At 59.1% G+C, this 15,214-nt stretch overlaps 5 protein-coding genes across 5 annotated transcripts; 3 read left to right on the forward strand and 2 right to left on the reverse strand.

The window, feature by feature from the left end:
* Positions 1-29: 29 nt before the first annotated feature.
* EHS24_004614 (uncharacterized protein) lies at positions 30-2,216 on the reverse strand (the record flags this gene model as incomplete). Its single annotated transcript, XM_028620178.1, has 2 exons — positions 30-2,055; positions 2,128-2,216. The coding sequence occupies 2 exons, from the start codon at positions 2,214-2,216 to the stop codon at positions 30-32; spliced, it is 2,115 nt and encodes a 704-aa protein (XP_028479150.1).
* Positions 2,217-3,799: 1,583 nt separating this feature from the next.
* EHS24_004615 (uncharacterized protein) lies at positions 3,800-5,568 on the forward strand (the record flags this gene model as incomplete). The annotated part of the gene is made up of 2 exons (XM_028620179.1): positions 3,800-4,131; positions 4,179-5,568. 2 exons carry the CDS (start codon positions 3,800-3,802, stop codon positions 5,566-5,568), a joined length of 1,722 nt encoding a protein of 573 aa, XP_028479151.1.
* Positions 5,569-7,783: 2,215 nt separating this feature from the next.
* On the forward strand, positions 7,784-8,987 carry EHS24_004616 (uncharacterized protein; the record flags this gene model as incomplete). The annotated part of the gene is made up of 2 exons (XM_028620180.1): positions 7,784-8,910; positions 8,957-8,987. 2 exons carry the CDS (start codon positions 7,784-7,786, stop codon positions 8,985-8,987), a joined length of 1,158 nt encoding a protein of 385 aa, XP_028479152.1.
* A 1,388-nt stretch (positions 8,988-10,375) lies between these two features.
* Positions 10,376-12,584, forward strand: EHS24_004617 (uncharacterized protein; the record flags this gene model as incomplete). Its single annotated transcript, XM_028620181.1, has 2 exons — positions 10,376-10,500; positions 10,649-12,584. The coding sequence occupies 2 exons, from the start codon at positions 10,376-10,378 to the stop codon at positions 12,582-12,584; spliced, it is 2,061 nt and encodes a 686-aa protein (XP_028479153.1).
* A 308-nt stretch (positions 12,585-12,892) lies between these two features.
* Positions 12,893-14,917, reverse strand: EHS24_004618 (uncharacterized protein; the record flags this gene model as incomplete). Its single annotated transcript, XM_028620182.1, has 11 exons — positions 12,893-13,134; positions 13,196-13,288; positions 13,332-13,434; positions 13,478-13,693; positions 13,740-14,235; positions 14,287-14,357; positions 14,396-14,471; positions 14,519-14,528; positions 14,572-14,627; positions 14,681-14,822; positions 14,869-14,917. 11 exons carry the CDS (start codon positions 14,915-14,917, stop codon positions 12,893-12,895), a joined length of 1,554 nt encoding a protein of 517 aa, XP_028479154.1.
* Positions 14,918-15,214: the final 297 nt, after the last annotated feature.

A 15,214-nucleotide genomic window follows, 5' to 3' on the forward strand; every position in this document is an offset into this window, starting at 1 on the left:
TACCCTGCTTCAGAACTATCCTAACAAGCTCACTCGTTGAGCATCTGGCCGACGGAGGCAACGAGGCGGCCGTCGCGGATCGCCTGGACGATCTGGGAGACCGAGCCGCCGATGCTGCGGCCCGACTTGCCGAGCTGGACATCGCCGCGGCGAACAGGGACACCGACGTCGCCACGCACAGCGGCGTACATGGTGTACGTCTTGCCAAGGTACTCCTTGGCGTCGTCGAGCTTGACGGCGCCGGTCATCTGGCTGGTGAGGATGGTGCGGTAAATGTCCGCGGCCTTGGTGGCAAAGTCGACGCGCCAGTCGGCGAGCTGGGCGATGGCCGACTGGTCACCGTGCTTGACGAGGAAGTCGAAGATGAGGCCGATGAGGTGCTGCGCGGCGTCGTCGAAGCGGGCGGTGCAGTCGGCGTAGGTGGTCTGCTCGAGGCGCTTGACGAGGGCGATCGACGCCTTCTGCTTGAGCTCGGCGAGGTGCGTCTTGGGGAGCGCACCAAAGTACTTGGTCAGGTCCTTGTCAAGGAGGTCGCCGACGGCCACCTGGAACTTGGTGACGGCAATGCGGAGGTCGAGGGCCTGCATGGCGCAGTACATCTGGGTCGAGAGGAGGAGACCAAGGACATCGTTGGCCTCCATGGTCTTGCGGGCCGAGACAAAGGCCATCGAGTTGACACTCTGGTTGTGCATCTCGGTCGACTGGACGTGCGACGACACGGGGTTGGCGAGGAAACCAAGCTCGGCAGTGTAGGCGGCCGAGTGGATGTCGAGGCCCTTGCAGTGGTAGTTGGTCGAAGGGTCCGAGCCGGCGAGGTTGGCGGGAAGGCCACGGTTCATCTGGCCGTTGATGAGCTCGGTGACCTGGGCAAAGGCGAGCTTGCCAATGTTCTGGAGGCAGATACGGGTCGAGTCCATGGCGCTGGTGCACGACATGGCCTGGAAGTTGCCGCCGTGGTGGAACTTGCCCTCCTTGAGGTCAATGAGCGGGTTGTCGGTGGTCGAGTTGAGCTCAACCTCGACCTGCTTGCGAGCGAGAGCGAGGCACTCGAGCTGGGGGCCAATCCACTGAGCCGAGGTGCGCAGGGCGTAGCGGTCCTGGCGAAGAATACCCACATCCTCGGTGAGGGGAACCTCCTCCTCGTCGTGGACAGCGAGCTTGGAGCCAGCAAGCATGGTGCGGATGTTGCGAGCAGCCTCGATCTGGCCAGGGTGGGGGCGGATGGTGTCGTGGATGAAGGGGTCAAACGAACCGACCTGGCCGATAAGGGCCTCGACGGTGAGAGCGGTGTTGGTCTGAGCGACCATGGCAAGGCACTCGGCATCGTAAAGAGCCAAGGCGCTGGCGGAAGCCGAGACGGCAGTGCCGTTCACGAGGCCGAGACCCTCCTTGGAGGCAAGGGTGACAGTGGGGAGCTTGTACTTGGCAATCGCCTCGGGGGCAGAGAGGACGTTGGGGGGGTTGGCACGGGTGTCAAAGACCTTGATGTCCGGGTGGCCACAGATGGAGGCGGCAATGTACGAAAGTGGCGAGAGGTCACCGGAAGCCGAGATGGTGCCACGGAGAGGGATGCAGGGGACAATACCGAGGTTGAGGAAGTCGCTCATGGCCTGGAGGACCGAGAGACGAACGCCAGAGTGGCCACGCACGCACGAGTTGATGCGGATAGCCATGGCACCGCGAACAATGGGGATGGGCATGGCGTGAACAAGCATCGTCTCGTAGGTGGGGTCGACGGGGAGGAAACCGCAAAGCTGGTGCTCCAGGAGCGAGATCTGGAGAGCCTCAGTGTCGGCGGTGCGCGTGTCGGCACTGCCACCAAAGCCGGTGGTGACACCGTAGATGGACATGTCCTTCTTCGAGTCCTTGAAGGCGACCGAGGCCTCGACGAGGGCGTGAACGCTGGGCGAGATAGTGGCCTTGGCCTCGTCGCGGGCGACCGCCACAACGTCACCAAGAGTGAGGGTGTAGCCATCGATAGAGACCTGCGAGGGGGTAACCTCGTCCTTGTCCAGCTTCATCTTGGTGATGTAAGCCTGGGTGGCGAACGGGTCGCTGCGAAATGTCAGCAAGGTGGCGCGCGCGGGAGTGGTGTTGGGTGGCGTTCCAAGACGCGCGTCAACTTACGTCACAACACCATTCTTCTTGATGGAGCCATTCTTGCTAATGGCGGCGTAGGCAGCGGCAGAGGTGGGGATCTCGGTGTCGACGAACATGGACACGTGAAGGGCTTGTGTTGTGGTAGTTGGGTTGGTGAAAGTAAAGAGCTGAAAGAGCTGAAAGTGTTGAGAGATGTGTGTGGCTGTTGGGGTGGGGAGATAGCAACCACGTCGACGGCTGTGTTATATGTAGCCAAACGGTTGCATGTGGGCTGTGGGTGGTGGGTGGCGATCGACGGGGGCGAGCCGATCCTTGCCGCCCCCTCCAGCTGTTTACTGTAGCAGTGGGATCCCATTCTGTATCTTGGTGGCCGGTCGGACCATGGGTGAGGCTACTGTGGTTTAGTCGCTATCGGCGCGCGCCCGAAAGAGGTCATTGCAATTCAGCACACACGGGTACATGGCATTGCCTGTGGTGACCCACTGCCCACAGCGTTTGCCCCGCCTTCGGACCCTGCCCCCCGGTCTCGGGACGATAGTTGTGGGCATGTGGGGACATGCACTGTATCTACATACGTATCTATCGCTCTCGGCACGCGGTGACGCATGAAAGAGGTGGTGTGGGTGCGGCAGCGGACCGATTGATCAGGCAACACAAGCTCCGGCCGTCCAACTTTGTGTTGTGTGTGTCCCTCCAGCGGTGGCCGCTGGCGCTGCTCGGGTCTCAACACGTGCCAATTTGATACCAGCCTCGTTGCGCAGACACGCGTGCTTGCGTAGACTACATGACTGCATACATACGTACATATGGTCCTTGTCGCCCATGCACGGCTAAACCGCCGCCCACCCAGCTTCAAGTGCTGCGATCGTATAGACGGCACATACACTCGGAAAAGGCCGGGTTGGTGCCGTCGATCGCGGGAACACGCGTTCAACACGAGCACAGCTACGCGCCGCGCTGTTGAAAACGAGCTTTTGGGGGGTTTGCGTGTACTCGCTTGTGCCGAGGACTGTGGGAGCGATGGGAGCGAAGGGGAAGTGGGCGTCGAGCCCCCAAGTCAAATCAGAACCTCACAAGGCCCCCGCGGAAACATGGATGCGCTGTAATATTTCTGCAGGCAGTCGTGATCGGCATGGTGTTTGGAGACAGCCGATCAGCCGATCATTACAACCTGTTGATTAGAAAATAATATATTGATTTCAGGCAACCAACATCTCTATTGTGATTCTGCAACGATTCTGATAGTCACCCTCTGCCATTTCCTAATGTATTGAACTATGTTTAACCACACACCATGTGCACAGAATTGACCGCGTCACTCGGCCGTGGCCGAACGACACAAGCCGCGGCCGGACGCTTGGAATGTCACCGCGGGCGGCAGTTGCCTCGGCGAGCCGGCCCCGGACGTGACCCCACCCTCCACACACGCCTCCAATCTGGAGCACCACGCCATCCTGGGCGAGAGAGTGCTGCGGGTACGCAAACGCAGAGATCTGGCTGGCCCAGCATCAGTCACTTTGCCCCCCCTCGATACCCCGCCCACCCGCGCACCACACATCTCCACGCTCCGCGACCGCACCAGCGGCCGTTACGCGGGGCCGTCGTTCGCCGGAGGCGACTCCGTTGCTGTCGTCCTTAAGCAGCAGGCTTGCGCAAGCTGTCACCTCTCTTTTCTCATCAAACTAGTCACCTCGTCACCATGGCCCCCACTTACTACGAGTCTGACCACGTCGCCCCCTTCCTGCCCCAGCAGTCGATCTTCGACTACCTGCTACCCTCGCATCCCGGCGTCTCCCCCCTGCCCGACTGGGACCCTTCGCTGCCTGCGTTCATCGACGCCAGCGATGGCCGTACGCTCTCGCGTGCCGACCTTCGTGAGAACGCCCTTCGTCTCAAGACGGGACTGAACGCGCTCGGCGTGAAGCGCGGCAATGTCGCTTGTCTCTGGGGCATGAACTCGTTGGAATACGTCCAGGCTGTGTACGGTTGTCTTGCTGCGGGCGTTGTTGTGAGCCCTGCCAACGTTGCCTAGTGAGTTCAGCTGTGGCGATCGGGGCCGCCAAAAGCTGACGTCGTAGCTCGCCCGAGGAGCTTGCCCATCAGATCAACAACTCTGGAGCCTCGGTCGTCTTCATTCAGCCCGCCCTCCTTCCTCTCCTCGACAAGGCTCGCGCGCACATCAAGCACAAGATCGACCCTGCCCATGTCATCCTCCTTCGTGCCACCCAGGACAAGGAGCTGGCCGCGGCAGGCATCAAGACAATCTACGAGGTGTACGGCACCCCCGCCGCCGAGGCCGAGCACTTTGACGGCTCGGATTCGCTCGAGACCGCATGGCTCTGCTACTCGTCCGGCACGACGGGTTTGCCAAAGGGTGTCATGACCACCCACTGGAACCTCACGTCGCAGTTGCAAGTGTCCAACGTGGCCTACGAGACTCTCCAGTCTGGACCTGGCGGCGACGTCGTGATGGGTTCGGTCCCCATGAGCCACATCTACGGTGTGACCCTCTCGCTTCTGCAGCCCTTCAGCATGGGTGTCCCCGTCGTTATCCTGCCCAAGTTTGAGGAGATTGCCGCTCTCGAGGCCATCCAAAAGTACAAGATTACCCACCTGCTTCTTGTCCCTCCCCTCTTCCTCCTCTTTGTGCACTCCAAGAACCTGGACAAGTACGACTTGTCGTCAGTTCGCACCGCCATGTCGGGCGCGGCTCCCCTCTCGCGCGAGCTGTCCGAGGCCTTCCTCGCTCGCATCCCCACCGCGGTCGCGCTCCAGGGTTATGGCATGACCGAGACCACGCCCAACATCTGCACAATGAACCGCTCCGAGGCTGCCGGTCGCGACGGTTGGGTGGGCCGCCTCGTGCCGTCGTACCAGGCTCGTCTTGTTTCGCCCGACACCGGTCTCGACGTCGCTCCTGGAGAGCCCGGAGAGCTCTGGGTCCGTGGCCCCAGTGTCATGAAGGGTTACCACAACAACCCCGAGGCGACCGCCGCCACCATGGCCCCCGGCGGCTGGCTCAAGACTGGTGACGTTCTCGTCCGCGACGAGCATGGCTGGTACAAGGTCGTCGACCGCCTCAAGGAGCTCATCAAGTACAAGGGCTTCCAGGTGCCCCCCGCCGAGCTCGAGGCGCTGCTCATCCAGCACCCGCACGTCGCCGACGCGGGTGTAGTGGGTGTCTGGAACGACGCGCAGGTCACCGAGATGCCGCGTGCGTACATTGTCCCACATGAGAGCCTCAAGATCGCCACTGAGGGCGAGGCGGCCTCGTTTGCTGCCCATGTCCAGCGCTTTGTCCACGACAAGGTCGCGCAGCACAAAAAGCTCCGTGGCGGTCTCGTCATCCTCGATGCCATCCCCAAGTCGCCCTCGGGCAAGATTCTTCGCAAGGACCTGCGCACGCGTGCTGGCAAGGAGACGGAGCCCGTCTGGGGCGCCACTCGCGACCGCGAGTCAAAGCTGTAAAATAAGCCCATTTCTAAGAGGCATAACGGGGAACGGACACGTAGAGACGAGAAGGGTGGATTGTACGGCATGGGATGTGTATGGTAGGAGAGCCAATGCATGAAGAAGTAATCTATCGTTCATAATGGGCCGCAGCTGTGCCCCTCAGCAAACATGTCCAGCAAACGTGTCCTCCAGTCTCAGAATGGACGTACTTGCACCAGGCGCTTATGACTTACGAGGCCTATGGTACGAGGCCTACGATTCTACAAACGGCAACCATCTGCTAGAAGCGTCACTTAATTGTGTGCTCCCACAATTGGGACAACGCATTCCCCAGCGGAAGCGACGGTGACCCTCTCACTTCTCGACGACAGACCCGCGGAATGCAGTCGGCAGTGAGGGTCGCTCGCTTGAGATGACCGGGCCCAGAGCCAGTCGGGCATTGTATCTGCGGTGGGGTGTCGACACTGATTCACTGACACAGCCACCTGATCACGGATCACAGTAGCCTTGCGGTTCCAAAAAAGCCGTGTAAACAGCGACAGGGACACAGATCGCAGGTGGTGCGCTGGTGCACCTACATATGCAACCCCGTAGGCGACATGCCATCACAGCACATGATCGGTCGATCGGTCAGGTGTGGCGACGATGAATGGCCTAGATTCAGCTCTTACTATCGGGGGCACCTGACCTTGAGCCGTCGAGCTACGTTGAGGCATGTCTTGGCAAACCTGGCCAGTGGCCAGTGGCCGTTGAACTGCCCGTCCACTGCTGTCTCCGTCCATCTGCAGAAGAGGCTTCGACCTCCGGTTTTTCTGGAACGGGGGGACTTGTATGCTTGATACCCCGATGCATTTGCCGGGCCGGGACCGACCGTCAATGTTCTCCTTCCCGCCTTGGGAGCCATGGACCAAGATCTACAGATCCAAAAAGCGCGGAAGTGGCGCTCTCATTGAACCATGGGCGAATTGAGACTGGCGCTTCAGCGGCACTGGAGGCCAGGCGGTTACAACCTTCCACAGGCCACAGGTCTTGGATCTTGAGACTTTGGAGCTGCTGTGTAAGCTGACGTCGGCGGGACGGCCATCCGAATACGAGAAAGTCGGGGTTCCAATTCAGACGGTCAGTGCCGCCAAGCATGGCGGGCAACAACACCAAGCTGCCAGCTCCCGCATTTCGTCCAATCCAACGTACGCACCGTCGGCATGCGCTCGTAATCTTGCACAGCACAGTATCGGCTGCTGAGCTGCTTTTGGCGTGATCGCTTCGGTTCCTCTGAGACACAACAATCCAGCCAGAACTGGGTCCAGAGCCCAGCAATCCGAGACAATGCGGTGGCCGACAAGAGGATGGGAACCAACATTACATGGCGGTGCCTGAAAATGCCGATCCAAAGCGTCTGGCCGTGGCACCCTAACATCACCATGTCACACCTCTTGGCCTTTTGGAACCATCCCGTCAAAGGTGATGGGGAGAGAGCCGCAAGGAAGTATACAAACGTCGCTGACGCTCGATGCTGAATCAATCTCTTCCCTTTTTCCCCCACTTCCTTGTACCATTTGTACGAGCTCTGTAGCTCTACCATCGCTGTCCATCGCCATCTACCTCAAGTGGTCCCTTTTGGCCTATCCAACACAGCGACATGTCTGGGAACGATACCACACCCTCCGTGGGTGGCGAGACTGGACCCGTATCTTCTCCACTGCCCCCCTCACCGTCACCAGATCCACCCTCACCAAATCCACCCTCACCAAATCCACCACAAGAACTTACAACCACTTCGCCTTTACCTGATCCATCCACATCACCCTCGACGTTACCACCGTCATCCGTCTCCTCCTCAAGCCCAGACGGCGGAGGCCCAACCGACCCACCCCCAGCAGTTATAGTAACAGACACGAGTACACAGTCAGAGACAACAACAACTACTACTGTCGTTTCAGACACTGCTACCTCTTCGCCTCCACCCGATGTCATTGCCACGAGCACAACAACTGATAGCTCGTCACCCACTCCCGGGTCTCAGTCCCCACAGAGCGTGACTTCTACACCCGTAAGCGGTGGGTCCACTACTACTGTTCGTGAGTATTCAACGTTTGCTGTGCCTCCGTTTCTCGTGCGATGAGAGCCTCACTGTCGGCGTGGCTTCCACTGCCTCCTCTGAGAGCACTGCGGAAGCGAGCGGATCCACATTGGCGTCGTCATGCAAACTGACTCTCCTCAAGGAAGCACCATGTCACAGACACCACTGCCGACCGTCTCGAAACCCGGTGCCACACCGTATACCACCACCGTGACCATCACTCGCACCAATTCCGCTGGCCAGCTCTACACCACCACAACGTCTATTGTCGTATTCCTCAGTCCCACCAGCAAGGACAACACAGCCGTCATTGCAGGTGCCGTAGTCGGTGGCGTCGGTGGCGCTCTCGTCATCGCCGTACTCGTGTGGCTCTGCTGGCGGCGCAGGAAGCGCAGCGTCGTGTTCCCCGACGACATCTTCCAGCCTGGTGAGAGCCGATTCTCAAACTCTGCAGGCGGCGGCATTCTCGACGAAGAACCCGAGCCCGTCACCATGATGGGCGAGCCCAGCATGATCAGCCCGTTCCCGAACAACGCAGCCACGTATTCGACGTCGTACGATGCCTCGGCGGCATCGGCAAGTCACGCGCGGTCGTATTCGCAGACCAGCTCGTCGCGACTCAGCGGGCAGTACCAGGACTCGCAGGACCACCTTAACCCTATGGACAACAGGGCCCTCTCACCCACCAGGGCTCTCTCACCCGCCGAAGCCAAGCGGCGCGAGGCGTACGGGCCATACGAGCGAGCAGCTGCTGGCATTACGGGCACCACCCCGCTCATGGACAACTACTACCAGTCGCCACCGGCCAGTGTGGCGGGTACCTCCACCTCGGAACCGTCCACCTTCTCAGGAGCGTCCGAATACAGCGATGGGTCACGCACCGGTCTGCGCGCAGCCGCGAACCCGTTCGGCACGCCCGGGCGTTCATCTGAAAAGGACAGGGACTACTTCTCGACCTCGAACAGCCGTACGCGACCACAGTCGGACCCGTTCCTCTCTCCCGACCAGTCATCGCAGCACCTTCCGTCGGGATCTGGATCCGCCCCCGACGATGCGTCCTTTGCCGACTCGCGGCTTTCAGATGTCAGCGAGGAAACCGCGGGAGGTAGCAGGGGTGCAGGGCGACTCGGCCCCGCGTTTGCCGGCGCGACCAGTCCACGCAGTTTTGGGGCCACGATGGAGACTGAGGAAGGCGACGATGAGGGACAGCCAGACTCTGGACACGCGCAGGACATCATGGTACACCGAGACATGGGGGCTCTGGAGCTCCCACCGACGTGAGTCGTTCAATCGAATACAAGTCGTTCACAGTCTAACGCTCAGCTACGACTCTATTCCCGGCAGCGGCAGGTAGGAGGAGAGAATGTGTGAACACAGAGACGTACATGTACATGCCAAAAAACACGATGCACTCTTCAGGTTATTGTACTTTGTTGCATTTAGTTACTCTTATCTGAGACTACATGCAACACAGAGTCACTTTGTTAGTGTAGAGAACACCGCCTCGTTAGGTCCACCAGCACGCGGGTGGCATGTGTGGTGTGGTCCGCTTTTGAGCTCCGCGGAAAACACACAGGTACGCAGAGTTACTTTCGGGAGGTGCGCTTACTGTAATACCGCGGTCCGCCAAGCATCACTCAAACTTTGTAATCGACGTCCACGGACGTCCATGGCAGCTGCCCCGGTGTCCCACTCTTTGGAACTGTGTTTCTCATGACTGGAACTGGGTAATGCAAGTTGGAACCCTGCTGTCTGACACTCCAACCAGCCTGACATTCGTGGAATCTGTTCCTCATCGGATGTGACCCGCACACACCAGAGGCGAATGCTATCTAGAGCAGCTACCCACAATGTGGTCGAACAAACGGAAGTACAGTGACCGCATGTGTCTAATCCTCTCACCAGAGGTCTGTCAGAGGCCCAAAGGCCAGAGGCCTTTCCAGTGGCGTCCGATTTCATTGCTGCATGGTGCCTCGTGAAGACTGGAGTGCAATGTACATTGGTGCCATCAGGGCTCCCGCTGGTTGGGTCACACGTACTCCCTTCCCATGAAGCACTGGGGAACCACTCGTTTGTTGGGACAAAGCAGCGACCCACGGTGGCGGGTAACTGTGCGGCGGTACCTCGTCGTCAGACTGCACTGCAGCCAACCTTGAGACAGCAACCATCGCTGCTAGCACCGGTGCTACATCCGCAGTCACACATCATCTGCTGCCTATGTATAGACGTTAAGAGTGGGATGCAGGGGGAGACAGGTGACTCATGACTCGCGGATGGCTGATGATATGCCCCGCCGCAGAACTGGATAACCTCCGGCACTCCGAGACCAATCCGACACGCACATGGTTTCATTTTGTTGACATCGGCGTGCTCCCGCCATCAGGCCCGCAGGTCCGCACGCACCAGTGGAAAGCAACCGACTCGACGTGCCGTAAAGCCTGAGGGATGGAGGGATCGAGAGTGAAGACTCCACCTGAGACGAGCCCAGGAAGCCAGAGAGAGTCACCAGAAAAGTCCAACATGAGTTGTCTCCCGTCCCGTACACCAGGGGGAACATTCCGGTGTGCCTCGCCCTGGTCAAGAATACAGTGCTACCAGGCCGCGAGGACACAATGCGCAGCACACGTACATACTTTATGTACTCAGCCTCCCAGAACCTTGGCAGTCGCCGGGGTGTGTGCCCTCCCCAGTGCCCCCCTGGTTTGTGTGGTGGAAACACAGTCCGTACGTCTCGGCGGTGCCATGCAGCCCACCTGTGCTGAGGCCTTCACCACCAACCATCTCATCTTCGCTTTGATCTCGTCACTTACTTCTACATCACTCTTAGTCACCACGTTGGACAGCGCTCAAGAATGGGAGAATGAGTGGTGAGTCCGCCTGATCGGCGGTGATGTGGCGGAGGCCGCAACTCCCAGCTTCGCGAATCTTGAAACCAACCTACCCCAACGAATAGATACAATTGCTGAACATCGCAGCGATACCAGCGCCAACACCATCGCCAGCCGTGGACACCAGCTTCCCTGACGCTCCTGCGGTCACTTCGGCCGTCCAGAACCTGCCCAGCAACGACCCCGTCGCTGCCGGAGCGTCACCTGAACCGCCCACTGCAAGCGACCCCCAAGTCATCTCGATCCCAAATGGCGCAGCAGCATCGCCATCTAGTTCTGGGGCTGCTCGAGTTACACCCACAGACATACCCCTCCCCACCGCCACACTGGCGGACGACACTGCTCTGGTCATGGCTGATGAATCGACAACATCCTCCGGGCGCAAAAAGTCCACATCCACTGTGTATGTGCTGGCGTCGGCCACGTCCCCAACCCATACCAGCACCACACAGATCAAGTACACCAGCATCGAGTACGTGACCGTCACGAGCGATAACGTCGTCCACACCACCCAGAGCGCCGTGGTCGTTTATGGAAACAACAAGTCCAATGCGGCCGTGATTGCCGGCGGCGCTGCCGGCGGAGCCGTAGGTCTGGGACTGCTCGTGGCCTTGATGTGGTTTCTCTGGCGTCGCCACCACCGAGGCGTCGCGTATGACAGGGACATTTTCGATCCCAACATGACACACTCGCACTACTCGACGGAGAACGGCAGTGAAGACGAAAAGGTTGAAGCACCGATGTCCCCGATGAGCACGACCACAGCGGCAAACGGCTTTTATCCTCCTGACAAAAAGGAAGCCACCAGCCCCACCCCGTCTGACGGTTTCGACTGGCAGTCTCCGTTCAGCCCAACGAGTCCCGTGAGCCCAGGTGGACCCAGGAGTCCACAGATGGGCTCCAGAAGTCCACCCATGAGTCCGCCGACGAGCTCGGAGGGCGGCACCAGCCCTTGGGGTCCTGCCGTGGTATTGCCCGCGACGTATGGTCGTCGCCCGTCGGTCCGTCGTGGCTCGACAGACCGGACTAGCTCGTCCTTCTTGGTACCACCGCCACCCACCCGTCCTCCTCGTCGTGTAGCACAGCCAACGTCTCCCTGCTCGACTGCACGCCCGATCAGCGAATTGTCACACTACAGCGAACCATCAGTGTACAGCCACAGTGTCCACTCGGGATACAGTCATCCGGAGGAGGCCCACTACTACACCGAAGAGCGCGAGGGCGAGGTTCAGCGACAGAGCTGGATGTCTCTACACCCACCACCTCATACACCACCTCCCCCGACTCCGGCCACCTCCCCGCCACCTACTTCCATGTCTGCAGTCGAAGCCAGGCGGCGCCAGGCCGCAGCTGTGCGTGACCAGCGCCTCTCGGACATGGGCGTCATCCCACCCGTGTCGCCATCGGCTACGCCCGTCGCCGCACAGCCACCTGCACCGTCCGTATCCCCGCCTCTCCCTGTGGGGTCGCCGACGTCCAACCGCGGACCTGTCATCGTCAGTCCCATCGGATCCAGCACCTCCCTGTCTTCGTACGGTATGCACGAGCTCAGTTCGCCCATCACCGCTCTACCCTCAGGGCACAGCGCCGCCGCTCGGTCCAACATCCCACTCGGCATGCGCTCCGACCCAGCGATCGCGTGCATTGCCCCCTACGTCCCAGGCGTCACCGCCAGAGGACCACCAGCCCGGGTCGCCGCGGACAACGAGAGCCTCCTGTCCGGATACTCCGAGGACCAGCTGGCTGGGTCCACAGACGCGGGACACTGGGACCCCTCTCCGCCCCAGCCACTGTTTGCCGAATTCCCCACGCCGAACCACCGGCGCAACAGTCCCGTCGGCAGCGCGGACGTCCCCAGCGACGTCAGTATTGGCAGCGCCGCCGTCGGTCCGCCCGGTCCCCCGTCCCCGCATATCTTCCAGCACACAGACATGGCAGTCGCCCAGCAGAACGCCATCGCCGCTACTGCGGCTGCGACACCTGCTCCCCCGGAACGTCCCCCGCGCCCCGAACGCCTTCCACCCAAGTACAACTCTGCCCGCAGCCGTGGTGACGTGATTTGAAAACACGAACCGTTGGTGGTCGAGTCTTACGTTTATATTGCCAGTTGTAAGGTTTCCATAATGCACGCACACACGAGCTTCCAGTCCTGAAGTTGCTGGTGGGTCGCCAGTGTGGCAGGATCGGCGTGTACATATTGTGGCAGAATCGCCACTGAGGAATGATCTCCAAAGGAGGTTACGTGCTCAACGTCCGCATTTATGCATCCCACAACACTACTACAACGCGAGTGTTTTTTTTGACTTATACTCTCCAAACACCTTTGATCACGACCTCTTGGCCCCCAGCCAGGTTACAAACATCGACCCCCCTACTCCTTGTGCTCGACTTCTAGCTTCTCCACCGACCGAGCGGCGTTCTGAGCGTAACCCCCCTCTTTGTCCGCCACAGAACGGTGTACGGTGGGACCGTCAAACACCTGGGCCATCTCCTCGAGAGTGCGACCCTTGGTCTCCTTGACATAGAGGAAGAAGATGACGAGGCTGACAATGTTGACTGCCAACGGTACGTAGTAGTACTTGTATCCAATGTGCGCAAACGCAATGGGAACAACTGTTTGACGGGTCAGTGAGGGGCCGCTGGGGAGTATGTAGGTGGATGCGATCACACGCACTGTAGTTGCCAAAGATGGTCCAAATAGCAAAGGTGAAAGTCGCAACGGCGATTCCGGCAGTACGCAGCTCGAATGGCAGCATCTCCGTGAGGTCTGCAGGTCAGACATCGGATGCGGTAACCTATGCGTTACTCACAAAGAAGCCAGATGGGGTTCGGACCAACACTGTACGCGGTCATGAATATGAATATGGTGGCGATGGCACCCTTGCCGACGTTGGGGTGTTCAGCTGTGACCGCCTGTGTGTAGGTTAGTGACAGGTGATGAGCAGACAAGACTTACCATGAAAGCAATCTGCACGCCCATTGAAACCGTCATGATTGTGATCGTTACCATGTAGAGTCGACGACGTCCAAATCTCTCGATGTACAGGCAAGTAACCATGGAAACGAGGAGCAACCACATGGTAAGGCCGCAAACGATGCCTTGGAGCGTGAGTGCCCCAGTGACGCCACACATTACGAGCACCTGGCCCAGGTAGCTTCCCAGAATGTTGTTCTGTGTGGCGATCAGTTTGAATCGTGACATTTAAACGGTCACTTACGCCCGCCATGGCCATGCTGAAGCTGAGGAACACGCAAAGGAAAATACGAAGCCTGTTTCCTTTGGTCTGGAAGAAGGCAAGGTACGGTTCCACGCCAGTTGGAAGCCCGTTCTCAAAGGTCACCATTTCCTTAATCTCGCAGAGCTCCATGACGACGAGCTCGTCGTCCATGTCTCCGTTGGCGTGAAGCTTGGCAAGAAGTCGGTGTGCATCTTCCTCTCTTCCCCTACTGACGAGCCAGCGGGGAGACTCGACCATCCAGGGTGTGCATGCCCAAATGACAATGGGCACGCAGCCGAGGCACTGCAGGATAAAAGGAATACGCCATGCCCAGTCAGAATCGAAGTAGGTGACGCCAAAGTTGACCCAACCAGCGACGGCCGTTCCCAAAAAGTAAACGTTGGAGAATGACGCTGTAGCTGTGGCGCGGAAGCGTGGGTGGGCAGTCTCGGCAACCAGCGAGGGGATGGCCACAAGGTTGCAAAAGAATGCCGTTCTGTCCTGTCAACAAAAAACGAGACTGTATATTTTTGCTGTTTCAACATACCCCACGAGGACACGGGCTGCGATAAATGTGCCAAGGGAGTTTCCCAGTCCTCCAAGTAATGACCCAAAAATCTGAATGGTCAGTCCGCGACATCACTATTTCAGCTTACGCCGATCAACGATCCTAAGGCCACGACTGGACGACGGCCAAACCTGTCGCAGAGCGACTGGAAGACGTAAGGCATGCTGCGATCACAGTCAGACCCGGAACACCGATATGGTCAGTGACATACATGACGCCGGCTTTTCCTGTCAGTTTCCAATAATGACCCTTTGTTGTACTCACGGAAATAGTACGAGGTCACAATGAGGCCCAGCGTGGCTGACGACGGGGCAAACCGCCTGTCGGGATCAGCTTTGACGAAGGACACAAAGGACACATCGGTGGTCCTCACGTTTGCCAGGAGGGAAGAACTTGAAGGCCATTGATAAGAACACCATCGTAGCCGTTCGAAAAACACCCAAGGAAAAGGATGGCAACGTTGGCAACGCACAGACGGAGCCCCTTGTCTTTCCACCAGTACTTGTTTGTGTTATCTATGGGGTTGTCAGGGGTTTCGGCCTCTCTCTCAGGTAAACTCACTCTCCCATTCCGTCCAGGGTTTGGGCGACATGTTGTGAGCAGGCGACATGTTTGTGAATGTGAGGAACCCCATGGAGTCCCACGGAGAGAGGCCTTTTTGTACTGTGCTGCACTCGACATACTCCGTGTCACCTCCAAACTTGGTCCGCCACGGATTCGGTCGTTGCCGGCTGGCGGATTAAAACACCACACTGCCGGCTCTCTCGATGGTGGTGCGGAATCAGATTGTTCCGAGTCTGCAGTGGCGTCTGTGGATCTGTGGCCGGCAACTGGCTACTTGACATGTCATGTGGTGGCCTCCTCGAATCACACTCATCACACGTCGACGGCCCCGGCACCTCCGAGA

This window comes from Apiotrichum porosum (assembly GCF_003942205.1).
Source record: "Apiotrichum porosum strain DSM 27194 chromosome Unknown scaffold_2, whole genome shotgun sequence".
In the NCBI taxonomy this organism is placed as follows: Eukaryota; Fungi; Basidiomycota; class Tremellomycetes; order Trichosporonales; family Trichosporonaceae; genus Apiotrichum; species Apiotrichum porosum.